General features: G+C 48.8%; 1 protein-coding gene and 1 long non-coding RNA gene across 5 annotated transcripts in view; one reads left to right on the forward strand and one right to left on the reverse strand.

The window, feature by feature from the left end:
- Nucleotides 1-12,220: 12,220 nt before the first annotated feature.
- LOC125913034 (uncharacterized) lies at nt 12,221-25,040 on the reverse strand. The gene is made up of 3 exons (XR_007454911.1): nt 24,814-25,040; nt 15,286-15,513; nt 12,221-12,341 (listed from the first exon to the last, which is right to left on the reverse strand). It is a non-coding gene; the product is annotated as an uncharacterized LOC125913034 (long non-coding RNA).
- CAPZB (capping actin protein of muscle Z-line subunit beta) overlaps nt 23,565-25,566 on the forward strand; it is a 135,027-nt gene continuing 133,025 nt past the window's right edge. For 2 of the 4 annotated variants that reach the window (XM_049617942.1, XM_049617941.1), the window contains exon 1: nt 23,565-24,002. In XM_049617942.1, coding sequence (XP_049473899.1) covers nt 23,898-24,002 — 105 coding nt within the window. In that variant the 5' untranslated portion in view covers nt 23,565-23,897. Of the gene's footprint in view, nt 24,003-25,029; nt 25,271-25,566 lie in introns of those variants that run through there. The other 2 variants (XM_049617944.1, XM_049617943.1) reach the window with 1 other exon arrangement.

A 25,566-nucleotide genomic window follows, 5' to 3' on the forward strand; every position in this document is an offset into this window, starting at 1 on the left:
TAAACAAACAAACAAACAAACAAATAAATAAATAAATAGGGGTGCCTGGGTGGCTCAGTCGGTTAAGTGTCTGACTCTTGGCTTCAGCTGAGGTGATGATCTCACGATTCGGGAGTTGAAGCCCCACATCGGGCTCCATGCTGACAGCACAGAGCCTGCTTGGGATTCTCTCTCTCTTCCTCTCTCTCCGCCCCTCCTCACTTGCCCTCTGTCTCTAAATAAACTTTAAACAAACAAACAAATACATGAAACCAAGTGGTTTCTCCTTCTTAGCAGTTTCCTGCAAATCTGGTTCATTTGTCCAGTTTACCCCTAACCTCTTTCTTTTTAATCCAATATCCCATACTCACCTAGCTATACTTGTGTTAGTGTGCAGGATGTATGAATAATAACGGTGGGGGAGAAGTTGGATGCTTGCCTGAGGATCTCGGATCTCAGACTTTATTTTATAGGTAATGGGGAGCAAGCAGAGACCTTTGAATAACACAGAGCCTTGAGTAGTTCAGATCTGTTTTTCAGAAAGATCAGTCTGGTAGGAAATGCACAAGAGGTGATAAAGGCAGGAAGTCTAGGTGAGAAGTTTTTCCAACAGTTCCAAGGAGAGTTAATGAGCAGTGAAAATAGAAATGAGACAGATGGGAGAAAGACCTTGCAGAGAAGGAAGGGACAAGGCGTGGTCATCAATGAGAATCTGGTAGAGGCCACCAGAAATTGAGGATGGCGATGCCATGTGAATAAAACCCTGTCCTCATGCCCAGCAACCCCTGCAAAGCAAACAGGTAGTATCCGCTCCCAAGAAGTTCCCCACCTTATAGCCAGCCCAAATCACAAACACCTTCAAAGTCAAGAGGATGGTGTAAGACATCTTTTACTATTCCTCTGCTCTCCGCACGTACCTTCTCTCCTTTGCCTTTTTCGAAATTTCATCTTCTGCCTCCTTGCCCTCCCCCCAGGGCCTCTGGCTCCATCCACCACAACCCCTGTGACTGAGGCTAAAGACACCTATTTCTGTGTGACAATATTGATAGGTTTTTGTAGATCTTTGGGGCGTTATTGTGTTAAAGCCCTGCCTTTTCTTTTTTTTTTTAAATTTTTTTTTTTTTCAACGTTTATTTTATTTTTGGGACAGAGAGAGACAGAGCATGAACGGGGGAGGGACAGAGAGAGAGGGAGACACAGAATCGGAAACAGGCTCCAGGCTCCGAGCCATCAGCCCAGAGCCCGACGCGGGGCTCGAACTCACGGACCGTGAGATCGTGACCTGGCTGAAGTCGGACGCTTAACCGACTGCGCCACCCAGGCGCCCCAAGCCCTGCCTTTTCATCTCTTTCCAGGGCTGACAATGCGAAGGGGCAGAGAGAGGGCAGAGCCGGGAGAAACCCATTCTGCCACATAACCAAGAAAGGAAACATTAACGGGATCAGGTTTGAAATCCACAATGTTAATTTCCACTCAACCCATGGCCCGCTCAGTACCACAGGTCTTGTCTGCCACAGTCTAGAGGGGAGGTGCTGTTGGACAGAGGGTGGCCTGTTCTCAGCAAGTGAGGTCAGTTGTGGTGATCAGAGCCATAATAGGAACAGTACTCCTGAGTCTCTGTTTTTCTGAGTATTTATTACCAGTGTTGCTGCAGCTATGCCTGAAGGTAAACTGTTTGTCCTCAAGATCAAGTTCTGCTTTCTGATTCAAGCCATTGTCATCTCTGCCAAGACGCTGTGTCTGGGGAGATTCTTGACCAGATCCTCACTTTGTCTCGTGCTCTATCAAGGTCTATTCGCGGAGAACGTCCTTCTCTCTGGCTTCATGTCTCCACGAGGCAGGAGGCCCATCACACTGACGTCTCAGCTGCTCTGGGTCCCCCGTCTTACTGTTTCCTAGAGGAGGAGGTCCTCAGTGATTGGTGGCTTTGGGAGAAGAAACAGGAAATGCTTAGCTCAGTGCCTTCCTTCCTTTCTTCTCTCTGGCTACACAAGTTTTCTTCTGCTTCTCCACAGGTCCACCCCGGGCCAGTGCTGTCTCAGACGGAATGACTAAGTCTGCCTAAGTCTGGAGTGAAGAATTAGAAAGATCCTAACTCATACACCTGAAGCCAACATCTCCATAATCAGTTCTACTGATAATAAAATGATACTTTCATCTCTACCTACTTGATTCCTGTGTCTTCGTTTTGTTCCAAATTCAAGCAGGCAGAAACGGCATGCTATTTATTGGGCTCTCCTCAAACCCTAACAGTCCCTGTAGAGCTACATCTAAGATGCTTACCACCAAATTAGGGAATCAAACCTCCCAACAAATAGAAATAACACATAATTCATTTTAAGTTTAACAACAGAGACGACACATAATTCATTATAAGTCTCGCAATGAAGTGATGGGATTAAAAAAAAAAAAGTTGTGTTCTTCCAATCTGTAGCTAAAATATTTACATGGGGCCCTGGTGATATGCAGGCGGTGGTTTACAGAGCACAGCCTGTTCAAACCAAACAGTTGCTCTGTTCCCGATTTTGGAAACTCGTCAAGGAATCAGTGTTTACTTAGACAACTTGGGCCCCAAGCGGCTCTTGTGTAGGCTGGACTCAATCCAAGGAGAAGCCATGGCCCGGGAACATTCCTCCTTCTCCCCTGACCATTGAAACTCAGACCTCTCAGCTCTCCAGGGCCCTCTGGAGGGCATCCGGTCCAGCCTCCAGTCAACTGTCCAGTCCCCAGTCCACTGAGTGTAGACTAAGTTCTGTTCTAGAATTGGCCCCTTGGTGCCCAACCTAATGAGTAATCCTGTGTGTGAATGTCTTATTCATTTAACTCTCAGAGAGTGTAGGCTTCAGGGCAAAGGATTTGATGTTTAATATGTGGATGACTTGAATTAGTCTGGCACGTGATGCAGGGGTGGGCCAGCTGTGGGAAACAGACCACAGAGAACCTAGGGAGGTCACGTCTGAGTTTCCAGGAAATCAAATCTACTATTTCTACTCGAAGAAAGAAAACAATCACAACGTTACTGAAGAACAACGTGTCCAAGTGTAAGGATCAACAGTAGTGCATGGGAAAAGTACATGCCACGATACCCAGGCTCTCCATGAAAGAGGGCAGTAATTGCTATTAAGGTTCTCCCCGAGGGGCGCCTGGGTGGCGCAGTCGGTTAAGCGTCCGACTTCAGCCAGGTCACGATCTCGCGGTCCGTGAGTTCGAGCCCCGCGTCAGGCTCTGGGCTGATGGCTCGGAGCCTGGAGCATGTTTCCGATTCTGTGTCTCCCTCTCTCTCTGCCCCTCCCCCGTTCATGCTCTGTCTCTCTCTGTCCCAAAAATAAATAAAAAAACGTTGAAAAAAAAAAATTAAAAAAAAAAAAAAAAAAAAAAAGGTTCTCCCCGAGAGAATTTTGAGAACAAATGACACCAGTGCGTGGGTAGGCCCACTGACAATTATTTCTCTTTGGCAACTACCTTTCCCCAACCTCAGATGGTTCGAATCAGACTATCACTGCCCCTGCCCATACAGTGGTGGACGGCTTAGGCCAGGCCACTGTGGTACCGATCTTTCCTTCCAATGTGATTGGTCCCAAGACAGGCTTGTTATACGAGCAGGGCCAGTGAGAATCCTTCTCTGAGATTTGGACTCCTCCTCTCCCCGCTGAGGCACATTGGCCTAATGGAAACGGCATGAGCCTTGGTGTCTGAAGGTATGGCTTCTGGTTCATGGGCAAGTTTCCGTTGACTTCTTTGAGCCTCAGTGCCTTCATCTTCGTATATAATGGAGTAAAACCTATTTTGCAGGGTTGTGAGTATTAATGACGATAAAACACATACAGTGCTTGGCACATGGTAGACATCAATAAGTGGCTTCTGTTGAGAACATTCATAATAAAAAGCAATACTCTTACCCTCTCCACTGTCCCGCCCTGCCTGATCGACCTTCACTCTGCAAAGCACTTCTAAATAACTATAATTGGGAGGCCCCACCTTTGAGTGGGAGGGGCCAGCCTTAATTTTCCCCGATCCCTGAATTCTCTGGAGAGCATAGATGGGATGAGAGAGTACAGTCTCAGGGATGGAAAAGTCATGGTCCGGCCAACCCATTGATCAGAGGTGGCCAAGTTCAAGAGATTGTCTTCAGTCTGGATGCTACATCACTGCTATCTGATAGAACTTTCTGCCATGTTAGAAACGTTCTTTTTTAGATGTATTTTGTGGAGTTTTTTTTAAAGTTTATTTATTTGTTTTGAGAGAGAGAGAGAACACAAGCCAAGGAGGGGCAGAGAGGGAGAGAGAGAGAGAGAGAGAGAGAGAGAGAGAGAGAGAGAATGGGAATTCCAAGCAAGGCTCATGCTGACAGCAAAGAACCTGATATGGGGCTCAAAGGCACGAACTGAGAGATCATGACCCAAGCTGAAACCAAGGGTCCAACGCTCAACCGAGCCATCCAGGCGTCCCTAATTTTTTTTTTAAGCTTATTTATTTACTTTGACGAGGGTAGGGGCAAAGAGAGAGGGAGAGAGGGAATTCCAGGCTGGATCTGTGCTGACAGCCCTGATGCAGGGCTCAGTCCCATGAACCATGAGATCATGATCTGAACGGAAATCAAGAGTCGGACACTTAACCCACCGAGCCACCCAGGCTCCCTATTATTAAGAAACATTCTGTATCTGTGCTGTCCACTACAGTAGCCACTAGCTGAGTGTGGCTATTGAGCACTTGGAATATGGTCGGTGAGACCGAGACACCAAATTATTTATTTAATTGAAACGTAAACACGCACACGTGGCAATGGTCACCGTGTTGGACAGAGCAGCTGTAGATGGATGCCTGCCATTAGCAGACAGACACAGAGGTGGGTGAGAACGATGCCCAGTGCTGGCATGGGCAGGTGCTTGTGCAGGAAGAGCTAACACTTGGGAGCAGGTGGGTCTCCAGGAGCTGTTGGTAAAGGAAAGTCATCTAGTTAGCCTTGAAAACAAGGCACGCTGGTTCCTGTGTTCTGTGTGCCAAAGCTACAAGACTTCTGAAAACTGTGTCTGATCTTTTTTTTTTTAATCTGTAAATTGCAAAGTAATTTAATCACATTGCAGAAAGACTAGTCTCGGGGGTGGGGGAATCCCTCCAAATCTCACCACACAGTGATGATCATACGGTCATGTGTGTATGCTTCCTTTCAGCCCTCCCATGTTTATACATTGTAATCCTTAGGGGCGCCTGGGTAGCTCACTCGGTTAAGCGTCCGAATTTGGCTCAGGTCAGGATCTCATGGTCAGTGAGTTCTAGCCCCGTGTTGGGCTCTGTGCTGACAGCTCAGAGCCTGGAGCCTGCTTCAGGTTCTGTGTCTCCGTCTCTCTCTGCTCCTCCCCTGCTTGCACTCTGTCTCTCTAAAAAATAAATAAACATTAAAAAAATTTTTTTAGGGGTGCCTGGGTGGCTCAGTCGGTTAAGCGTCTGACTTCAGCTCAGGTCATGATCTCACAGTCTGTGAGCTCGAGCCCCGCATCGGGCTCTGTGCTGACAGCTGAGAGGCTGGAGCCTGCTTCAGATACTGTGTCTCCCTCTCTCTCTGCCCCTCCCCTGCTCATGCTCTGCCTCTCTCTGTCTCAAAAATATATAAAAACATTAAAAAAAATTTTTTTAATAAAAAATTAAAAACAATTTTTTAATGTAATCTCTATGGACATATATTTTGTAGCCCACATTTTCTGTTTATCATAAGGACTTTTCTATGTCATCACATTCTTTGTATCATTTTCAATAATTGTAAAATATTCTACTGGCCACACTCATTATAATTTATAGAACCATCCCCTGTTTTTGTATTTTTTAGTCTGTTTCCAGTTTCCTTCAAAATAATGCTGGGATAGGCATCCTCGGGCACCTACCTCCCTAATGCTCACCCCATACTTTGGTGTGACTGAGGAGCATGGGCTTCTAAGGCAGGCAGATGTGGCTTTAGATCCAGAGCCTTCCTCGCTTGGTAGCTACATGACCTCCAACAAGATCATTCATCTGTCTGGGCTTCATCTTTCTCATCCATAAAATGGGAACAGCAATGGCTGCCTTTCTGGGTTGGATATTTGTAAATTGCCTCCCACATAACCTGAGATTTGTTTATGCTGATAAGTCTCTTGGCCCATTGCCCTTGATTGGACCAGAATCCCCACTGGCATAGATGTTGGGAGGCCAAGCATCCCCAAGACACTGGAGAAGTGGGAGCTATAGAAAACTCAGGGAGGCACTGCGGGAGGCCGCAGAACGGGCGGGGGAGGGAGATTTATCCTTCACCTCCTAACCGAGTGCACAATCCTTCTTGCTTAGGCTTACTTCCCAGAGCTCTCCTCCTTCCCACAGCAATGGGTGGTGTGGCCGCCGAAAACAGGACCAGCAAAGTGAGGGCAGAGGAGGAATTAGGAGGCGCTTGTGAGATGTGCTTTCCTGCCGGAGCTGGCAGCTGTGGGCTTACAGATAAGGCACAGCATTTGGAATTCTGCCTCTCTGGGGGGGGGGGGGGGGTTAGTCCCACCTGAGCTGCCATGAGCAGATCACTAAGCCTCCGTGAGCTCTGTTTTCTTTGTCAGTTAAGTGGCGATAATGATAATGTCCACGCGGAATTATGAAGTTCAAATAATAAAGAAACATTAGTTTTCCTCCGCAGACACGGGGCACCTACCGTGTACTGGGGTCCCAGGGTGGGTGATTAACGTGTATTACCTTATCCACCTGCCACAACAGTTCCCAAAGGTAGGCATTATTATTTCCACTTTACAAGGAGGAAATCAGGAGGTGAAGTCCCCCGAGTACCCCTGCATATGGCCCCCTGCTTTAGAAATCACAGAGCCCGGGACAGTTGTCATTTGTTGTTATGATCCTCTGGAGTTCTTCTCAGCTCCTTCCCTGGAGATTTCTGCTAGAAAGTTCCAGGGGACTAATCAGTTCACTGAACAAATTGATTTGACACATATTTGTTTGAACACCTGCTGTGTGCTAGGCATGGTCCTGGGGCTTCAGCAGTGAACCCCACAGACAAATCACTGTCAAAGGGGATATATTTTTGCGTCGGAAGGCCGACGAATAAACCAAAAACCAAAAAAGTGTATATATATAACATGCCCTGGGATGATAAGTACTGGGGAGAAAAATTAAACAGGGAACAGGGGGTGAGTGTGATTTTATGTCCAATGATCGGAGAAGGCTCTATGATAGGATGACAATTGTGGTCACCACCGAGGTATTGGGGTCGACCTGATTTGATTCTAATTACATTAGAATGTAATCTCTGTAAGGACAGGCCCCGAGCTCTCGCTCCAATCCCCAGCAGAAGCTGTGGCCTCTAGTGGGTACTCAGATATTTGTTGAACGGGTGAATGAATGAACACATAGCCGTTGTCTCAGATACACTTGTGGAAACGTCCACTTTAGGGTAGTCATGGGCTTTTCAGTTCAATTCCTACCAGCCAGCACTTACAGAGAAACTTCTGTGTGGCAGGAACTGCTCCTGCCTCCGTGGCTGCAGAAAAAAATCTTTTCCCTTGATAGTTTTCACTAGACAGAATGGTGGAGGTTGCAATTTAGCAGCCTGAAACGGAAGCCCGGGTGGGGGGGGCGGGCAGGGGAGAGAGAAGGGAACAAAGAGCAAGGGGTTAAGGGTAAAGAGTAAGAGTTTCGGGGTCAGGAAGGAGTTCAGCAAGTGTATCGCCTGACATTTTTTTTCTTGGTGCAAAAATAGCGAGTTCTGCTTTTTTGGAACGGGGCTCGCTGAGTCAGGGGTTCAAAGAGAACAGCATGGGGATGGGAGTGGCAGATGTCATCCGCGGCAGATGGTGATGCTCTGGAGGTCGACTGTGGCCTTGAAGATGCTTCCCTCCACCCGCTCTGGCCCAGGAATCAAGGTCAGGGGCAGACAACCAAGTTCAGTTCCCGGCGGTCCCGATCCCAGCCTCTCCAACCAGGCCGGCCCTTCCCGACAACATCACCCGTGTTCCACGCTTGGACTCCACACCGGGCTCAGCAGGAGTCCCAGAGGCCAAGGGTGTGAGAAGACTCAACCCCGCATCTGTTATTAACCACTATTTCCATTCTTTTGGCCGTGCTTCCTTCTCAGCCCTGAAGACACACATGACCGATCTGCCGGCCCTTTGTTCAGCTTCACAAAAGAAGGGGATGATTATTAAAAGAACAGATTTTGCATTCCATATTTACCCCAGATGACATTGCCTTGATCCCTAAAATAACTCCAGATCTCCTGGGTGGAACTGGCTCGTTCCTTTTCATCTTGCTGTTTTGCAACTGTTTACGGGGCCCATCACCATAGTGATATTATCAGAGCAGGTCAAATGAAACTCCAAGCCCTTGGGTTGTTATTGGTTTTTCCTTTGTACCTCGGAACATGACTTTTTCACCCCAAACCAGCTCTTTCATTTCTTATAAGCATGTACGCTCTCGGCCCCAAGTCAGCAGCAGCCCCTTCTGACTGATTCCCAGCAGTTAAAATCACAGAGGTGGTCCATGCTGGGACAAGACGTGGAAGTGCTTGAACTGAGTTTCCAAACTGGAAACCGTATTTACCAGAAATCTCCTTTCCTGCGGATAAAACTTGGGTCAAAGTGTCAGGGTGTTGAAAGAGGCACTAAATAAAAAGAGTCTGAAGGACCTTCAGCATTTGGTCCAAGGAACATGGCTACAGAGTTCAACAAATAAACACAGCTGGCGTGGGCCGAGGCCTTAGCAAACACTTATCTTCTTGATTATTTTTTTTGTAATCATCATCTTGGACAAAAGCCTTTATGATAGCGTTCTTACACACTGCTGGTGGGGTTGCGAATTGGTATGATTTTCCTAATCGAGAACTTGGCAACGGGTAGGAAATACCTTGACAGTGTGCCCTTCCTTTGATGCTAACTTCTACTTGTGGGCTCTGAGGAAATAATTAGGGATGTGACCAGAGGAATGCATTCAGAGATGTTCATTGCTAATAATGGTGAAAAATTGGAAATAACCTAACTGTACAACATGAGGGAGTTGCTTTAAAAAAAAAAAAAATCGTGGTCTAGGGGCGCCTGGGTGGCTCAGTCGGTTAAGCATCTGACTTCAGCTCAGGACATGATCTTACAGCTCGTGGGTTCCAGGCCCACATCAGGCTCGCTGTTGTCAGTGCACAGCTTGCTTTGGATCCTCCGTCCCCCCGCCTCTCTCTGTCCCTCCCCTGCTCAGACACTGTCTCAAAAAATAAACACTTTTAAAAAAAAGATGAAAAAAATCATGATCTATCCATACAATGGATACTAAGCCACCATTAAAAATTATGCCATAGGAGAATCTTCAATAACGTGTGAAATATTAATAATATTAATTAATTAATATCAATTAATTAATATTATTAATTAATAATATTAATAAATATAATACTGATAATATGAGGAAATGCAGGTTATAAAAATTGATCCCATTTTTGTAAAATATATATGTGCAACTGAGAAAAAAAGATTAGAAGGACAGGTTCTTTTTTTGTTTTGTTTTGTTTATTTATTTATTTTGACAGAGTGTGAGCAGGGGAGGGACAGAGAGTCCCAAGCAGGCTCCATGCATGAAGCCCAACATGGGGCTTGAACTCACAAACCATGAAGTCATGACCTGAGCTGCCACCAAGAACCAGATGTTTTTCTTTTCTTTTTAATTTTTGTTTAATGTTTATTTATTTTTGAGACAGAGAGAGACAGAGCATGAGCAGGGGAGGGGCAGAGAGAGAGGGAGACACAGAATCTGAAACAGGCTCCAGGTTCTGAGCTGTCAGCACACAGCCCGATGCAGGGCTCGAACCCATGAACTCTGAGATCATGACCTGAGCCGAAGTCGGAGGCTTAACCCACTGAGCCACCCGGGCGCCCCAGCAAGAGCCAGATGTTTAACCGACTGAGCCACCCACGCACCCTGGAAGGATAGGTTCTAAAAAGACAGCAGTGATTGCTTCTTGAGTATTTTTTTTTGATGCTTTTATCTATAATTTTTCCAAAATGAGCAGGTATTTCTGTAGCCAGATGCTTAAAATACCATTTTAAAAATTTGGAGGGGAGCTCCTGGGTGGTTCATTCAGTTAAGCATCTGCCTCTTGATTTTGGCTCATGTCGTGATCTCACAGTTGGTGGGACTGAGCTCCGTGTCATGCTCTGTGCTGACAGCACAGATTCTCGGTCTTCCTTTCTCTGCCCCTCCCCTGCACGTGTGCACCTGCATGCATACACACGCTCTCTCTCAAGATAAATAAACAATAAATAAATAAATAAATAAATAAATATTTAAAATGATTTTAAGTAATCTCTACACCCAATGTGGGGCTCCAACTACAACCCCAAGATAAAAGCTGCACGCTCCGCTGACTGAGCCAGCCAAGGTGCTCCTTAAAATGCTATTTTTAAGAATAATAAGCTGCCATACTTTTTAAAATCATCCAACTTCGGCTCAGGCCATGATCTAGCAGCTCGTGAGTTCAAACCCCACATTGGGCTCGGGCTTGCTGCCGTCAGCACAGAGCCTGCTTCAGATCCTCTGCCCCCTCTCTCTGCTCCTCCCCCTCTTTCACACTCTCAAAAATAAATATTAAAAAATCCTCCCTCTGATCATCCTACTGGGCAGAAACAGAGTCTTATTCCTGGAGCCTCCTTATATAAAGCTCATGGGATAGGAAGTGCTCAATGGTGTCCTATTGTGGTTGGAACAATGAATTCATCGTCTGGTCAGGGGACCCATAAATACTTAGCAATCATGGGTTTTCTGCCTACTTGGAGTTTTTTTTTTTTTTTTTAATTTTTTTTTCAACGTTTTTTATTTATTTTTGGGACAGAGAGAGACAGAGCATGAACTGGGGAGGGGCAGAGAGAGAGGGAGACACAGAATCGGAAACAGGCTCCAGGCTCCGAGCCATCAGCCCAGAGCCTGACGCGGGGCTCGAACTCACGGACCGCGAGATCGTGACCTGGCTGAATTCGGACGCTTAACCGACTGCGCCACCCAGGCGCCCCTGCCTACTTGGAGTTTAAGGTCACAGATATACAAGGCTGACATAACTAGGCATAAAACACAGGGACACCGTGATAAGACCGGCAAATGTATTCACAAAATACCAAGACTCATTTGATGTTTGGTGGGAACAGTGGAGAGAGATTGTTGGGGGGGTAGGGGGTGCATAATGACTAGCATAAACATGAACAGCATCCTACATGCCACCCGTTGATTGCTTATTTAAATCTCACAACAATTGTATGTGGTAGATATCACACCCCCATTTTATAGATGTGGAAACCAGGAGATAGGGGCTTTATCGCCTGCTCTTTCAACATTGCAGGGGGAAAGAAGATGCACGTATTCAGCAGAGAGCCCAGTTTATGATCGGGATGGTGGAGGCAGAAAGGAAGAAGTGGACGGCGAAGGAAGACAGCTATATTTCTGGCATGGTCCCCAGAGTCTCTTACCAGACTGGTGAACATCTGGGTTGCTGGCTAGAGAAACAGATAATAATTTTAATCACCCACGTTTCAGCCCTTGGGGATGATGTTGATATAAAAATGAGGATTCCATTACCTATTCAAATGTTCATATATACTCAACCTCACTGGCCTGTGGGGAAGCGGTGGAGGCTCTATAGTAACACAGAGCACAGATGGGGCACCTGGGTGTCTCAGTCGGTTAAATGTCCAATTCTTGATTTCGGTTCAAGTCATGATCCCAGGATCATGGGATCGAACCCTGTGCTGGGCTCTGCACTGACAGAGCAGATTCCGCTTGGGATTCTCTCTCTCTCCCTCTCTCTGCCCCTCCCCTGCTCGAGCGCTCTCTCTCCGTCTCTCTCTCAAAACAAATAAACTTAAAAAAAAATACATAGCACAAATGTGCCAGAGAGTAAATTACACAGAGCCCTACAGCCTATCCTCGTGATGATCATCACTCGAAACATCTAAACACCTCTTTGTTTTTGGGTAATGTGGAAGAATGTGAAAAGCATAGGTTTGGGGTCAGACAGACCTCCGTTCAAACCCCGGCTCACCATCCATGTAGCTGTGTGACCTTTGTCCCGTCTCACCAACTCTATCTTGAGATACCTATGGAACCTTCACACTGGTATGGAAATCCTGCTTAAATTGGTGGCCCCAAACATTACCTGCTAGATGGGAAGCTATAATGGGGGAGCTCTTGAGACTTGTGCTGGTCAGGATAACGCTAGCTGCCGAAACAAACAACCTCCAGTTCTCAGTGACTTACGACCATACAGGTTTATTTTCTCCCTGAGACACTGGGACTGTGAACTGTCCTGGGAGGGGATTCAGGCTTCTTCCATCATGGAGTCTTCTCTTGCTTCGTCTGCATTCGGCTGGCTGATGACGAGAGAGAGAGAGTGAGAGAGAGAGAGAGAGAGAGAATGGGGCAGGTTACAAGTGGCCTTTTGTGGCCATGCCTGGAGGTGGCTCATGTTACTTGCTCCCACATTCCATTGGATGAAACCAGTTTCATGACCACAACCTACCTCAAAGGAGGCTGGGAAATACAGACGATGTTTGCATCCGGGAAGAGGAAGTGGAACAGGTGACCTGCCTGTGCTACGTACCTACAGCAATCACAGCTACTGTGGAGCAAAGAATGAAAAGTCATCCAGATGAAGCCAACAGAACTACAATGGCAGTTGTCCGGGGAGTGGTGCCTAACAGAGAAGTCTGGCAATTGGAGTTTTCTTGATACGTATAGGTTTTACATGGGGTCAGACCTCATAGGATCTAAAATCAAGTATGTCTGTTCCTGCCTGGCTGTTTCAAGCTGTCAAACCAGTGAGCACCAGTGAGGTTTAGAAATGAGCTCTATCCCTACCGTCATCACTCTGGGCCTCTGTGCTGAATCAACCTGACCCATCATGCCCTCTGCTTTTCTCCTTTGCATGCCGTCCCCCACCTGCCTACCTTCAGACTTGGTGATTCATTTTCCCTATGTACAGTCACTTTACCTGCTGGACCAGATATTTGCAGTCACTTCTCTGCCTTTGACCTCTGCTTTCCTTTTCGGCCAGAATCTGGAGTCTTTCTGACTATAATGACATCAATTGCCTTCAATAAATAGGTCGTTGGGTCTAGCCTGGTCCTGGGAGTTAACAATCTCAACAAAGGACCTCTTATGCTATGCACTCCATTGGTTCCCTTGACTAAAAAATAAAGCTAATATTTATGTTTATTTATTTGGAAGGATTGGAGCTCATGTAGTGAAGAGAATGCCATTTTCTTTCAAAAAGATTTTAAGTCCTGTGTAAAGTTAAACAATGCTTTACATGGTTCTGAAAGCCTTTTCTTCAATGGTATCTTTGGAAAAGCAGGATTGTTTTATTTTAATCAAGTCCAATTTGGGGCGCCTGGGTGGCTCAGTCGCTTAAGCTTCCAACTTCGCCTTGAGTCATGATCTCATAACTTGTGGGTCTGAGCCCTGCATTGGGCTCTGTGCTGACAGCTCAGATCCTGGAGCTGCTTTGGACTCTGCGTCTCCCTCTCTGTGCCTCCTCCCCACCCCTGCTCACACTGTCTCTCTCTCTCTCTCTCTCAAAAATAAATAAACAATAAAAACTTAAAAAAAAATCAAGTCCAATTTATCAGGGTTTTTTTTTTTTTTCTAGCTAGTGTGTTTTGTATCCTGAGAAACTTCTGCCTGCTCAATGTTGCAAAGATTTTCACTCATGTTGTCTTCCAGAAGCTTGAGTTTTAGCTTTTTTTAAAAAAGATTTTATTTTTAAATAATCTCTACAGCCAATGTGGGGCTTGAACTCATGACCCCAAGATCAAGAGTCACATGCTCCTCCAACTGAACCAACTAGGTGCCCCAGGTCTGTGATGCAGTTGAGTTCATGTTTCCACATGGAATGATGTACGAGTCAAGATTCACTGTTTTCTACATGGATCTTCAGTTGTTCTGGTACCATTTGTTTCAAACACTTCTCTTCCCCCACTGAAATACATTGGTATCTTTGTCAAAAATTATTTGGATGTATGTGTGGGTCTAATTTTGGACTACTCTGTTTCATTGATCTGTGTGTCTCTTCTGCCAATGACACACTGTTTTTATTTCTATAGCTTTGCGGTAGGTCTTGAAATCAGGTAGCAGGCACGTCCTCTCACTTTTATTTTCCTCCCTTAAGAGCCTCACGCCAGGTCTTTGCATTTCCAGATACATTTTATTATAAAAAAATTTTTAAGTTGTATTTATTTATTTATTTTGCGAGAGACAGAGCACCAGCAGGGTAGGGACAGACAGACAGGGAGAGAGAGAGATTCCCAAGCAGGCTCCACACTGTCAGCAGGTTTGGGCTCGAAACCACAAACTGTGAGCTCATGACCTGAGCCGACTGAGCCACCCAAGTGGCCCTCCATGTACATTTTAAAACCGACTTGTCAATTTCTAGAAGGAAAAAAAAACTTGCTGGGATGTTTAATTAGATTTCACTGAATCTATAGATCGTCAGAATGAATATCTGAACAATACTGAGTCTTCCAACCCATGAATAGGGGACATCTATTTATTTAGCAATGTTTTCTAGTTTTCAGGGTACACAGGACTTGTATATCTTTCATTAAATGTATCCCTAAGTAATTTTTTAAAAAAATTTTAATGTTTATTTTTGAGAGAGAGAAAGAGAGAAAGTCAGTGAGTGTGAGCAGGGGAGGGGCAGAGAGAGAGGGAAAGAGCAAATCCGAAGCAGACTCCAGTCTCCAAGTCTGTCAGCACAGAGCCTGACGCGGGGCTCGAACCCATGGACCGTGAGATCATGACCTGAGCCAAAGTTGGATGCTTAATTGACTGAGACACCCAGGCACCCCATCCCTAAGTATTTTTTTTTTTCTGTTTTTCCTTGCTTGTTTGTTTAAGTAATTTCTATGCCCAACGTGGGGCTAGAACTTATGACCCTGAGATCAAGGGTCACATGCTCTACTGACTGTGCCAGCCAGGCGCCCTCATAAGTGGTATTTAAAAAAAAATTTTTTTAACGTTTATTTATTTTCTTGAGACAGAGAGACAGAGCATGAACAGGGGAGGGTCAGAGAGACAGGGAGACACAGAATCTGAAACAGGCTCCAGGCTCTGAGCTGTCAGCACAGAGCCCGACGCGGGACTTGAACTCATGGACCGCGAGATCATGACCTGAGCCGAAGTCGGACGCTTAACCGACTGAGCCACCCAGGCGCCCCTCATAAATGGCATTTTTAAATATTTGATTTTCAGTGGTTGTTGCTCTGATTTATTACTGCACCGTTTCACTAGACTGGTCCCTGAGTCCCGCCCCCATACCGGCTCCTACGTCCGTTCTGCATCTGGTCCAGTTTCATTTGCAACATTGCAATGTCTGATTGGAACGCGGGACGCGTGCTTTGGAGGAGCTGAGGTTTGCATCCCGGACGACTGTGCTTGGAGGTTCTCTGGCTCATCTTTTGACAGGCTTCATTCACAGAGCACCATATCCCAGGTACTATGCTAATTATTAATGAGAGGACTTGGGAGTTTCTGTCTCAAGGAGCCCTGAAAGCAGAGGGGACAAATTGCAAGTGAAAAGGTGTGCAAAACACAGGGTTTCCGGGAGAACCCAGAACAGGAGGGTTCCCAAACTCAGCTTCTGGGGGGACTGTCAGAAAAAAAACTACATGGCGGAGGCAGGGGCAGCCTCAGACGCCTTGTAGAGGCCCATCCCAAGCCTGGTGGGTGGCTGGCTGGCCAGCTTAATAAACCAAACACGAATTCTCCCAAGTATGCGTGTAAAAACTCCAACAGCTGGCCCACATGTGAGAGGCCTTTCTGTAACTCTGAGCAAGACCCCACAGATGGTCAGGATACACATAGTTCTGGTCTAGCAGAAGGCAGCTGTGAGTTCTCCAGGTACCCCCTAGGAGAGCAAAAACAAAAGCCCTGAGATGATGGTGTCTAACCTCGGACTGAGAGGTCCTCTTGGCACTGACTTTGGGGATATATTAAAAAGAAGTGGATTGCAGGTGGCCTGTTTACTTCCCTGTTGCTTGCCACGTGTTCTTTCAAGATGCTAAGGGGTGGAAAAAGTTGATCTAAGCTGTCTAGCCAAGGCTCCTCTTCTAACCACACAGTGTCCCGTCTTCCAAGGAAATCAGGCTGTTGTTTTGCCGGTACTCAGTCCTGCGTAGGGGTTCTATGATACAAATTTCTGAGACCCAAAACGTGCCTGTTTCATTGCTTTGCATGAGTTTACCCAGAATGCATGGCTGTAATAGCCATCTTTTTGGTTTTGTTTTGTTTTGTTTTGTTTTCTATTCTCCAGCATCCCTTTCTCCTTTTGGTCACAGTACTCCAATTTCCTCCCATCACCAGGGAAACGCCCCGCCCATGATCACATCCCCATTCCTGCCAGCTTCAGGGGTGGGCTCATGAATGAAGCCAGCTGGTCACCGAAGCTAGGGGCGTGGTTGAGATGGTCTAAGGAGAGGGCACAATTTAAGAGAAGAGCCTACTATTGAGCCACAAGGGACCCCATCGTTTAATGGTTGTGTAGGAGAGACACAGTGTGCAAAGAACACAGAGAAGGAGCAGTCATGGAGGTAGGATTAAGACCGGGAGAGTCACACGGTGTCATGGAAGCCAATGGGAGAAGGTGCTTCAAGGAGAAAGTGCCCAATGGTGTCAAATGCTACCAGAGTCGAAGGAGGTGAGGATTGAGCAAAGCCCATGTGTTTTCGACATGGATGTATGGGCAACCTTGGGGTCATTTCTATGGAGGAGTGATGGCATAGGATGGGAAGTTAGGAAGTCAGAGGACAGCCTGACAATTCTGTAGCTGTGGAAGACGGGAGATAGGCGGTAGGCTGGTGTAGGGGTGGCTTTCATGTAGACCTTTTTTTTCTTTTTAAACGTGAGATGGAAAGTACTTAGGGATGCTTAAAAGCACAGCAATCATCTAGTTGAGAGGGAGTAGTTGAACAGTCTGGGAAGAGACATCATAATTGAAGTGTAAGGTTCCTGTGAGCAGAGAATCCCCAAGAGGGAATATCGTTTATAGCATTTCCCAGACTTACTTGATGGACCAACTCCCTTCATGCAGAGTTTATTTTGATTAGCATTCTGCAGAAAGTGCTGTGGCCCAACTTAGGTTAATGGTCCATTCCCAAACCCATTAGTATGGCCAAGGCCATACTTTGTCTTCAGGCAATCAGGATCCTCTCCTCTGGAGCTGGGGGTGGCCTCAATTCTCCCCAAACTAAAGGTCTGAGCATGAGAAAGGCTTGAGTCGTAGAAAAGAGAGGATGCCCCAGAAGTGACCTCTGAACCAGCTGAAGGATGGGGAAGATGACATTACCAGGTGGTGTTCCTTCCTTCTGATTCTTTGGTAACAAGACCCCTAAATCCCACTGAAACTGTAGTATATGGAATTAGAATGTTCAAGGAATGTGATTGAAACCCCTTGCCTATAGAATTCAGTATAGAGAGAGGTTAAAAGCTGGCTAATCCTAGTGTTCTCTTGTATCTCCAAAGACACAGTAAAACATCTAAAACCACTGTTAGTAATCCAAGAAGATCCCCAATTCAGAAAGCAGGCCTGTTAAATCAAAGGGGATTTAGGAGCTAAGCAAGCCCCCGTCCCCTGAGATGGTGTGCCTTTATTAACCCACTATTTCCAGCTGTGGGGACTTAACGAAAAGGAGAAGCCACGTTGGACAAGCTTCTGGGTAATGCCTGCTCTACTGTGTCCTGTATTGGCTGATAAGCATTGCAAAAGATTCGACGTGCTGTGGAAGGCTGTTTCTCTGAGGTTCTCAAGATGGCTTTTTCTTTCCTCGGCTGACAGTACAATTTGGCTCGGGGGTTTCCTCCCACCCTGCCTCCACTCAGCAAACACTTATGGGCCCCTACTATGTGTAAATTGCCTTGCTATGTGCTATGTGTTGTAGCATCAACTTTTGGCACTGACAAAACACTTTATTACACATGATCTCAATTTAGTGATGCTTGGGACAGACGCTGAGTCAGAAAGAGTCACAACAGATTCGTCCATGCGTTGTCTGTGTGACCTTAGGCAAGTCATTTCTTTAAAAAAAGTGGTTTTTAAAAAAATTTTTATTTATTCTTGGGAGAGAGAGAGAGCACAAGCAGGGGGGTGCAGAGAGAGGCAGAATCTGAAGCGGCTCCAGGCTCTGAGCTGTCAGCACAGAGCCCGACGCAGGGGCTCAAACTCAGGAACTGTGAGAGCATGACCTGAGTCAAAGCTGGATATTTAACTGACTGAGCCACCCAGGCGCCCCTATGCAAGCCATCTCTAAGGCTCAGCTTCATTTTTCATAAAATGGTCAAAATAGAAGTTCCTAGCTCAAAGGATTGTTAGGAGGAATTAGGGAGGTAATGCATGGGAAGAGTGTAGCATGTAGTAAGCACTCATTTAAAAGTAGCCATACTTTGGGACACCTGGGTGGCTCAGTTAGTTAAGCAGCCGACTTCGGCTCAGGTCACGATCTCGCGGTTTGTGGGTTCGGGCCCCGTGTCTGGCTCTGTGCTGACAGCTCGGAGCCTAGAGCCTGCTTCACATTGTGTCTCCTTCTCTCTCTGCCCCTCCCGGGCTTGTGCTCTGTGTCTCAAAAAGTAAAGAAACATTAAAAACAGAATTAAAAAAAAAAGTAGCCATACTTTATTGGTCGATCTTGGTCCACTCATTCACGCAAGAATCACTCCTATGATGTGGATACTACTATCTCACTTCATAGACCTCCATTGAACACCTGTTATGTTCTAGATACTGAACACCCAGAGCAACCAAAAGAGTATGTAGATACAGACAAGGAGGTATCAAAAGGAACTCAGAGGAAGCCAGAGCACCGAGAGAGGTGCATCAAGGAGAGTGACCGATGCAGCAAACACCATGAGGTCAGCTGTAAGATGAGACCCCGAAGCGACCACTGGCTTCTACGACATGGTTTCCAGGCCGACGGGTGGAGGCAGAAGCTAACCCCAGACTGATCTGAGAAATTGGAGTTGATGTGGGAACAGCAATTGCAGAGAACTCACAAGGTGCTGGGGTGAAGGGGAGCAAACAAATGGGGAGGTGGCTATAAGGAGATGTGGGATCAAGATTTGTGTTGTTGAAACTTCTTAGGATACGAGATATTAGGGCATGTTATTTTGTGCAGGTGGGAATGATCCAGTATGGAGGGAGAAACTGAGGATTAAGGAAAGAGGAATCCAGGGTAGGAGTGGAGATGTCAGCTTCGATGGGTGCACAAACCCTTCATTCAAAAGCCAGAAGGCAGAGAACGTGGGTAAGGTGCAGAGTTGTTGGTAGACCAGAAGGTTCTGATTCATACTGTTATGTCTGTGAAGTATGAGGCAAGCCCGTCGCTTAGAGTGAAGGATGAAAAGGGGACCGAGGGTCAAGGCTGATAGATCATCCTCGCAGAGTAGCAAGGGGAACGGAATATGGCAGAGAGGTAGCAATCCTGCTAGCCAGGATTGAGGGCTCATTTGAAATTTGTGGACATCAATCTGGAGTGACACCAGTCACTTTCAATTTGCCAGCAACATTCAGACGTTCCGAGGCAGGCAGAGTGTTGGGGAATAGCCAGGCTTAACAAGGTTGGTGCCAGTTAGAAGAAAAGAGAGGGGCAAGGGCTTACTGGTTTTTGCAAGGAAGTGAGTGTAGCGTTCATTACTACGCTGGGTGAGGAGGGAGGTGAGCGTGAACGGGAAGATAAATGCAAAGACCTGGCAGGGTCGAAGGTTTGCAGGGCTTGATGAGGTTGAAATAATGCTTGCATGTGATACTATAGTAATGAGGTTAAAGTCGGATATGAGATATTTGCAATTGTGTGTTCTGAGACTGCAATTATGGGCGGGAGCAGGTTCAAGGTAAGACTGCGGGAGTGGGTACTTAAGGCAGAGGGAAGGAAAAACTCATTGGTAAGGAAGAAATCCTTGAGGAGTCAGTAAGATTTCTGATGGATTATGCTTATGGATGCTGAAGTCATGAAGAAAGGTACAAGAGGGGAGGAGGTTAGTTCATGAGGGCAAAAAAAGGAGAGGTGGCCGCTGGAAAATATGACAGCATGAACTTCAAGGGGGGTTGGGTTTTTGAAAGAGGAGGGGAGGAGAAAGAGTACTAAAAATACTTATGGTGTTTGTTGCTGCTAACCCGCAGCCCCTGGCAGGCTGCCATGCTTAATGCCCATGGCCCCATGGTCATGGCAATGGTTGACGGGTCAGGGGTAGGATCCAACGTGTGGGGGCTCAATCTGGGATCAGCCGGGGATCTATCCAACAAGCTGCCATCATTAAGACATGAGATGGGGCCATTGGATTCTGTCGGGATTTGAACTATGAAACAGAAAAATACTTTGCCAGGTAATAGAGCAAGCTGATGCAGCGAATGAAGGAGGAACAAAGACCACCAGGATAGACCCCAAGCAGGCTGAAATGTTGAGGGAATAGTGGTATAAGCAAGCTGAGGGTGCAGGACCGTAAAGAATGTAGCAGATGTATCCAAAGAAGCGAAAACAGAGCTGCATGAGAGAGACCGAGGGGGCTGTCCCCCGAGCCTCTTGTCTGATGTGACCTTCTTTTTTTTAATTTTTTCCCCTAACGTTTATTTATTAGAGACAGAGAGACACAGAGCATGAGCAGGGGAGGGGCCGAGAGATGGAGAGACACAGAATCCCAAGCAGGCTCCAGGCTCTGAGCCGTCAGCACAGAGCCCGACACGGGCCCGAATTCATGAACCGTGAGATCATGACCTGAGCCGGAGTCGGGCGCTTAACCAACGGAGCCACCCAGGCGCCCATGTTTATTTATTTTTGAGAGAGAGAGAGATCACGCAGGGGAGGGGCAGAGAGAGGGGAACAGAGGATCCAAAGCAGGCTCCGTGCTGACAGCACAGAGCCCGATGCAGGGCGCGAACTCAGAAACCGCGAGATCATGACCCGAGCGGAAGTCGGATGCTCAACTGACTGAGCCACCTAGGTGCCCCAGATGTGACTTAACTTTGTGAGCAGCGAAGCAACAGGATCAGACTTAGGGTTACGGATGTGGGCTCTGGTCCCAGACTGCCTGGCTTTGAACTCATTAGCTATGTGATCTGGAGCAAGTTACTTAACCTCTGTGTGCCTTAGCTCCCTCATCTGTGAAATGGGAATAATAGGCACTGACCTCACAGGGTTGTATGAGGATTAAATGAGAAAATACAGGTAATGCATTTGGAACAGCAAGGTTCCCTGTCAGTCTTATTTTTTTCAAGTAAACAGTTCAAGTGTTATTCTATCATAAACCTTTCCCTCATACTCTTATCCCCTGCCTTTAAGAAGGGACACCACCTGGGGTGCCTGGGTGGCTCAGTCGGTTCAGCGTCTGACTTCAGCTCAGCTGATGAGCTCGTGGCTCGTGAGTTCGAGCCCCGCATCCAGCTCTGTGCTGACAGTTCAGAGCCTGGAGCCTGCTTTGGATTGTGTGTCTCCCCCCCTCTCTCTGCCCCTCCTCCACTCACACCCTGTCTCTCTCAAGAATAAAAATTAAAAAAAAAAAAAAAAAGGCCATCACCTTCTCTTCGACCTCTTGCTACCCTCCCAGGTCACTCCTTCTTAGTCTCCTTGCTGGTTCCTCTTTATCTTCTTGACCTCTTCTCCTCTACATTCACCTCCTAACCGAACTCACCTGGATGTCTTGGGCCCTTTAGTACCTAAAAATATCATTTCTTAGCTAATAGTTCTCATACCAACTCTAACTTCTTCCCCAACTCCAGACTTCTACATCCAATCACTTGACATTTGCATTCAGAGCTCCAACGGGCATCTCAGACATAACTTGTCCCAAACTGACTCTTATCCTCCCCCCACAAAAAAGAAAAAAATAACCACCCCAAATCAAAACAAACGCCTGCTCCTCTTCTCATCTTCCACAGATCAATAAATGGCTAATCCTTCCAGTGTTGATCAAGCTAAAAATCTTAGCATCATTCCTGACTCCTTTCTTCTTCCTGTGCCCACTGCCAGGCCATCAGCAAACATCCAGAAAGGGGTCTTCCCTTGCTGCATCCACTGTGTCCCCAGGGTAGTAGGCACCTTCGTCTCTCTGCTGTGTGACTTTCAGTTTACCTCTTCGGGTCTCTGTTTTGAGGATGAAGTGAATTATTATTTGTAAAGTGCTTAACGGTGTTCATCATGTAGGAAACCCCATTTAAGTGCTTTTTAAATAAATAAAACATGCCTTAAATAGTTTTCTACTGGCCCTAGCCCCCTACAGTCCCTTCAGAACACAGCAACCTCCTGATCCTGCTCAAGCCTAGGCCTGATCCTGTCACTGCTTGGTGTCCCTCCGACCTCAGCTTCCAGGGCTCTCCCCCTAGTTAAACTGGGCTGCCCAGTCCATGGGCCTCCTTGGTCCATGAACACACCAGAGACTGTCCCCTTTGGGTCTGTGCCTTATCTGGTTCTTGTGCCTCCCTGTGATCAAATGTTACTTTCTAAATTAGCCCTCCCCTTGCCCCCCTTGGCTAATCTGCCTGCCTATTCCCTCGCCCTGAGTGTTCTCCACCTCTAATCACCACCTGACACGATGTTTACTTACCAGGTGATTGTCTTTCCTCCAAGGGTCCACCTCTATCACGTCATGGACTGGGACTGTCAAATTCATTACTCTATCCTTAGAGCCTAGAACAGTGCTCAGTATACAGTAGGTGCTCAATAAATGCTTACCAACTGAAAAAATTCTTAAGTCCCACTCTCTTTGAATTCCTGTAACACAGGCCTTAATCACTTACTTGTATTGATTTTTTATGCCAGTGGCAGCTTTTGACTCTGAGCTCCCTGAGGATGGGGGCCTAGGACATGGCCTGACCTGTGGTAACAATTCCCGCCATTTGTGCAACACTAACCAGTTACAATCCTGTCGCAGCTGACCTGATTTGATTCTCACAAAATAGAGTGAGCAAGCCAGGGAGGGCAGGTATTATCAGCACGGCCAGAATCCTAGTTCTGCTTTCTAGACCAAGCTCAACAGATAGTTGTTGAATGGAGCGAGTGAGAGAGAAAAAAGGAAAAGGAAATAAAAAAACTTTCTGAGTCACTCCGTGGAGTGAGGCAGCCCCACTGGGCGACTGGGCTGGTTCTCTGTAGCACATTTAAAAACACTCGTAAACGCCTAACATTTCCTGAGTCCAGTTTTCTAATCTCTACCTGCGGGGTCCTCACAGCTACCTGCGGCAGGTAGCTCTGAGGGCATCTTCACGTCGAGTGCAACTCTCTTTCGGTGCCCCCAACAGGGCCTGGTATACAGTGGGCGCCCAATGAATGGCGTGGCCTAGGGCTCCTTTTTTTTTTTCTCTTTTTTTTTGGGGGGGGATTCGGCTCAGGTGCAGCGACTTGATCCAGGTCCCCACGCAGTAAGTGGCGGCGCTGCGATCACACCTCGGGATCGCTCGGACGCTCTCCCCGGGACCGACCGGCCCGCCGCAACACCAGTTCCGGGTCCGCGCGGGAGACAGCGGGTGCACCGAGAGGGGAGGGCAGGGCCTGACCCCTCCCAGTCCCAGGGCCCTCCTCGTCCCCGCCCCGGAGGCCCGCGCGCACTGTCGCTCCGCCACCCCCGCCTCGGTAGCCACCGGGTGCGACTTCGGGCGTGGGTGCGGGCGGAAACCCCCTGCCGGCCCCCCGGCCGGGTCCCTGCGCCTCGGACGGACCCGCCCACCCCGCCAGCCGCCGCGCCCAGCTCCGCCCCGCTCGCAGGCCCCGCCCCTCACTTCCCCCTTCGGCGCTCCTCCCCCCCGCGCCGCGCTCCATACTTGGCGATCGCCGCGGCCCTGCGCGCTCATTGGCCGAGAGCCGGCTGCGTGGGGGCGGGCCCGGGCCCGGCCGGGGCGGGGAAGGAAGGTGGCGGCGGCCCGGCGCGGGGGGAGGGGGCCGCTGACCCGGATGTTCACTCCTGGGCACCCGGGGAAGTGGAAGCGCCGGGCCCTGCTGCGGGGGGGGAGAGCCACAGACGCCGGGACCGGGACCGCCGCCGCCGCCGCCACCATGGTAAAGGCCCGACGTCACCCTCTCCCAGGCCCGGGGGCCCCGCCGGAGCTCGTGTCCCCCTGCCTCCGCCGTCCTCCCCCACCCCCCGGCCCGAGAAGGGTGGGTCCCCCGGGTGGGGGAGGGGCGGGGTCTGGGACCCAGGTAGACACCATCGCTGCCGGCTCGGGAGGGGGCTGCCGGCCCGGGCGGCGGGGCTGGGCAGCAACCCTGCCTCCCTCTCCCAGCCCCCGCCCTTGGCTCAAGCTGGAGTCCCACTCTCCGCCTCTCGGTCAGGCTAGTCTCCCCCGCAGCCCAGGTTAGACCCTCCTGGACCCGTGGTCCAGGCCAGGCACCCCCTCCGGTGACCCAGGCGTGGTCCCCCTTGCCCCTGCCCACGGCCCGGGCTGGGTCCTCTTTCCCCGTCCCTGCGGCCAGGGTAGGCCTTCGTTTCTCCCTCCCGTGGCCCAGGCTGGGCTCCCTTCCCTGTGGTCCGGGCTAGGCCTCCGTCTCCCTCCGACTCTTCTCCGTGGTTTCGGTCTGGGCCCCCGTCAACGCCTCCTCCAGTGGTCCCAGCCTAGATTTCTTTCCCCGCTCCTCCAAGGCTTCAGCCTGAGCCTTCTCTTCCCTCCTTGGCCTTAGTCTGGACCTCTCCTCCTCCCTCCGTGGCCCCCGCCTGGACGTTAACACCCCCCTCCCATCCTCTTCCCCAGACTTCTCACGGCCCTTAGCGTAGCCTCCGTCAGCCCTCCTCTGTCCTGGCCTTTACCCTCTCTCCAGGGCCCTGCTCCCTGCCCCCGACCCAGGTGGTCCCTCCCCTCTACCCAGGGCGAACCTTCTTTGCCGCCTCTAGGAAGCATCGGGAGCTCTCCAGCCCGCGGGGAGGGTGGTGGTCCCGGGGCTGTGACTTCTCAGGTGGAGGGTTGCCTCCTTCTGGGGAGGCCGCCTGGACCGAGCGAGGGAAGGGCGGGCACCTGTGTGCCCGGAAGGCAGGAAGGCAGCGCCGCACTCTGCGGGGCCCCTTCCGCGGCCGCTGCCCCCGTGCGGTGCTTGTGGGGCGTCGTGCCGGGGCCTGAGTGGGAGCAGAGGGATGAGGGCGGGGGGAGTCTCCGGGGCAGGAATGAACGCACAATCGCCCATGTGAGGCTGCGGCCCCTGGGGGGGACCAGCAGGCCCCGAGGCCAACAAACGGCCCGGACACGATGCAGCACAGCAGGCGCAGCCTCCCCTTCCCCCTGAACTGTCAGCTTGTGAGGGTTGGAACTGCTGATTATGGAGGTGCCTCGGATCAGGTGAGCCAGACACCGAGAGAGACAGCTAGCCAGTTCCACTCGTGGTGTTTGTTTTAGTCATGGTGGCAGGTGCCCTGGGTCCTCTGGATGGCCCGAGGTTTCACCTGGGCCAACGCAAGTGAGCCTGCCCTGCCTCCACCTTGCAGCCTCCTGCAGGACGGGCTCTCCGCCCAGACTGGAAGGGCCAGAGGGCTTCTCTGCCTCAGGTCAAGGAACCTTTGGAGATGGGCTGACAGAGCTCAGGCCACCCGCCTGCTCCTCCTGCCTAGTGCAGGCAGATGTTTGCGTGTGGACTT

Source organism: Panthera uncia (assembly GCF_023721935.1).
Source record: "Panthera uncia isolate 11264 chromosome C1 unlocalized genomic scaffold, Puncia_PCG_1.0 HiC_scaffold_4, whole genome shotgun sequence".
NCBI classification, from domain to species: Eukaryota; Metazoa; Chordata; class Mammalia; order Carnivora; family Felidae; genus Panthera; species Panthera uncia.